The sequence below is a fragment of the Raphanus sativus genome, unplaced genomic scaffold (assembly GCF_000801105.2).
Source record: "Raphanus sativus cultivar WK10039 unplaced genomic scaffold, ASM80110v3 Scaffold3705, whole genome shotgun sequence".
NCBI classification, from domain to species: domain Eukaryota; kingdom Viridiplantae; phylum Streptophyta; class Magnoliopsida; order Brassicales; family Brassicaceae; genus Raphanus; species Raphanus sativus.
Window position 1 is genome coordinate 7478 of NW_026619009.1, and position 2604 is coordinate 10081.

Genomic DNA, 2604 nt, shown 5'->3' on the forward strand with positions numbered 1-2604 from the left:
CACGTTATTTCACGGAGGCGCCAAGTCTCCCGTTACCGTGTATATATATATATGTATGTATATGTCCCCACCCCCACCTTTCTTCCCGTGACGTGAGATTCGGTTTGGGTTATGTGACTCGTGAACCACGTTTCGGTTTTCGTTTTGGGCTTGGGTTTATCTATCTATCTCTCTGTCGCAGATTTACAAGTTTTGTTGGGCTCAGCCTCATTGGTTATTTTCCATCTCATTTTCATTTAGACAGGGTTGCTCAAAAAAAAAAAATTCATTTAGACAGGAACTGACTGTCTCTGACTTCTAAACTCAAGTGTGTGTGAATGATAAAATCATCGAAGTTACTTTCAAGCAGTCTTCAAGCAAGCGCTAGGCGCTAAGCGGGCGGCGACCTAACGCCTAACGCCTAGAACGACTAAGCGGACGTCTAGATTATTAGTTAAACGGTCAAGGTGTTTATAAATTATAGCAATATATTAAATATATGTAATATTTTATATTTAATAATAGTAAAAACTATTATTTATATATGATAAACATTATTTTCATAAGAATATATATTACAATATATTAAATATTATAATTTATGAATAATAAATTATATATTATTTATTATTACAATATTATAATTATCTAGGCGATTTAAAGAGTAATCGCCACGGTCTTGTAACGCCTAGCGCATAAGCGCCGCCTAGGCGACCGCCTAGACCGCTTTTTAGAACACTGCTTTCAAGGGATTTGGTGAAATAAGATAGCAAAAAAAAAAAATTCAGATGCTAAGATTTTTTTATATTTGTGATTATCAGTTTTGGAATATGTGTATTAAACCTGAAATCATTCAAAACTTAATTTTTTATTCTTTTTGTAAATAACATACCTTTTATCTTTCACAATTACTATTTTTATTATCTACTTATTCAATAGTATATCTACAAAGTCATTTTTTGGTTATTTATAAGATTATATGTATATATATATATATATAAAAAATTTAATGAAACAAGTAAGTAAATTATTTTATATAAAAGAATTATAAATATTTGTTTAATCCAAAATGAGAATGTAAAATCTGTAGCTATCCTAAATTTAATACTTTTAAATCTGACAAAGGCGAAAAGATCTATCCAGCTCCAGCTAAACTCCAAGAGGAGAGAGAGAGGGGCAGCGATTCAATCATATGCAGAGCAGAGAGGTGAGAGGCTCTGATTGGTTCTCCTTCTCTCTGACTTGATCTGGCGATTCTCTGGTTTCCGCGGGAAACCTTCTTCGTTGATCCTCCCTCTCTCCCCTCTCTTTGTTTGTTTGATTCCGTCATGGCGATTCTGTACGCACTGGTGGCGCGTGGGACGGTGGTGCTGGCGGAGTTCACCGCGACGTCTACGAACGCGAGCACGATCGCCAAGCAGATCCTGGAGAAGGTCCCCGGGAACAACAACGACAGCAACGTCTCCTACTCTCAGGATCGCTACGTCTTCCACGTTAAACGCACCGATGGCCTCACCGTCCTCTGTATGGCCGAGGAAACCGCCGGCAGTACGTTTCTCCTCCTTCTATGGATAAAGTTTTGATCTTTCGTGAAACTGAGATTCAAAGTTGTAATCTTTTTTATCATGTTTGTGTATATTGATATGTCTGATTCGAATATTCTTATGTACTCAAGTTTTGTTTTTTTTGTTTTGTATGGTAATAATAATATGTCAGGGAGGATTCCGTTTGCGTTTCTGGAGGATATTCACCAGAGGTTCGTGAGGACTTACGGCAGGGCAGTTCATACAGCACAAGCTTACGCCATGAACGACGAGTTCTCCAGAGTTCTCAGTCAGCAGATTGAGTATTACTCTAATGATCCTAACGCCGATAGGATTAATCGGATTAAGGGTGAAATGAGTCAGGTCTTGAGTTTCTCTCTCTGTTTGTTTCTGAGAATGTAAACTATACTTAAAAGCTTTGACGCTGATAATACAATGTTTTAATATCTCGGGGTGGGTTTTAGGTGCGTGATGTGATGATAGAGAACATTGACAAAGTTCTAGATAGAGGTGAACGCTTGGAGCTACTTGTCGACAAAACCGCCAATATGCAAGGGAACACATTCCGTTTCAGAAAGCAAGCTCGCCGTTTCAGAAGCACCGTCTGGTGGAGAAACTGCAAGCTCACGTATGTTGTTTTCATCTAACTTTTTGATTTTTTTTTTTTTTTGTATGAATAGAAGAATATTGTCACTAACTGTGGTAAGTTGTGTCTTCTTCTTGCAGGTTCCTTTTAATACTAGTACTACTGGTGATCATATATATTGCCGTGGCCTTTGTCTGCCACGGACCTCTTCTACCATCTTGCATTTAAGTAAGTGGCATCTATCTCATAAGGAACCTTGCTTGTGATTTCAAATCCTTATGTTTAAAAAAACAAGCATGTCTTACACCCACCTATATGGAAGTATTCTTATTTTATAGATCAATGTGAAAGCTCATTGCTTTGCGAAAAATTGCAAGCTGTGTGTGAACTTGTGCTGTCATCATGCTCTATAACTATTTACATAGTGTGAGTAATAACAGGCTTGATTCGTTTATACAAGTTTTTGTAACTAATCACTGTGTTCTTTGTGTTTGC

General features: G+C 37.3%; 1 protein-coding gene across 1 annotated transcript; it reads left to right on the forward strand.

The window, feature by feature from the left end:
- Positions 1 to 1103: 1103 nt before the first annotated feature.
- Positions 1104 to 2582, forward strand: LOC108822076 (vesicle-associated membrane protein 711). The gene is made up of 4 exons (XM_018595096.2): positions 1104 to 1527; positions 1696 to 1886; positions 1988 to 2151; positions 2250 to 2582. Exons 1-4 carry the CDS (start codon positions 1308 to 1310, stop codon positions 2335 to 2337), a joined length of 663 nt encoding a protein of 220 aa, XP_018450598.1. The 5' UTR covers positions 1104 to 1307; the 3' UTR covers positions 2338 to 2582.
- The last annotated feature ends 22 nt before the right edge of the window (positions 2583 to 2604 follow it).

Coding starts and splice junctions, on each gene's coding strand:
- LOC108822076 (XM_018595096.2), top strand. CDS start 1,308: ATGGCGATTCTGTACGCACTGGTGGCGCGTGGGACGGTGGTGCTGGCG. Junction 1,528..1,695: donor GGCCGAGGAAACCGCCGGCA/GTACGTTTCTCC, acceptor ATAATATGTCAG/GGAGGATTCCGTTTGCGTTT. Junction 1,887..1,987: donor TTAAGGGTGAAATGAGTCAG/GTCTTGAGTTTC, acceptor GGTGGGTTTTAG/GTGCGTGATGTGATGATAGA.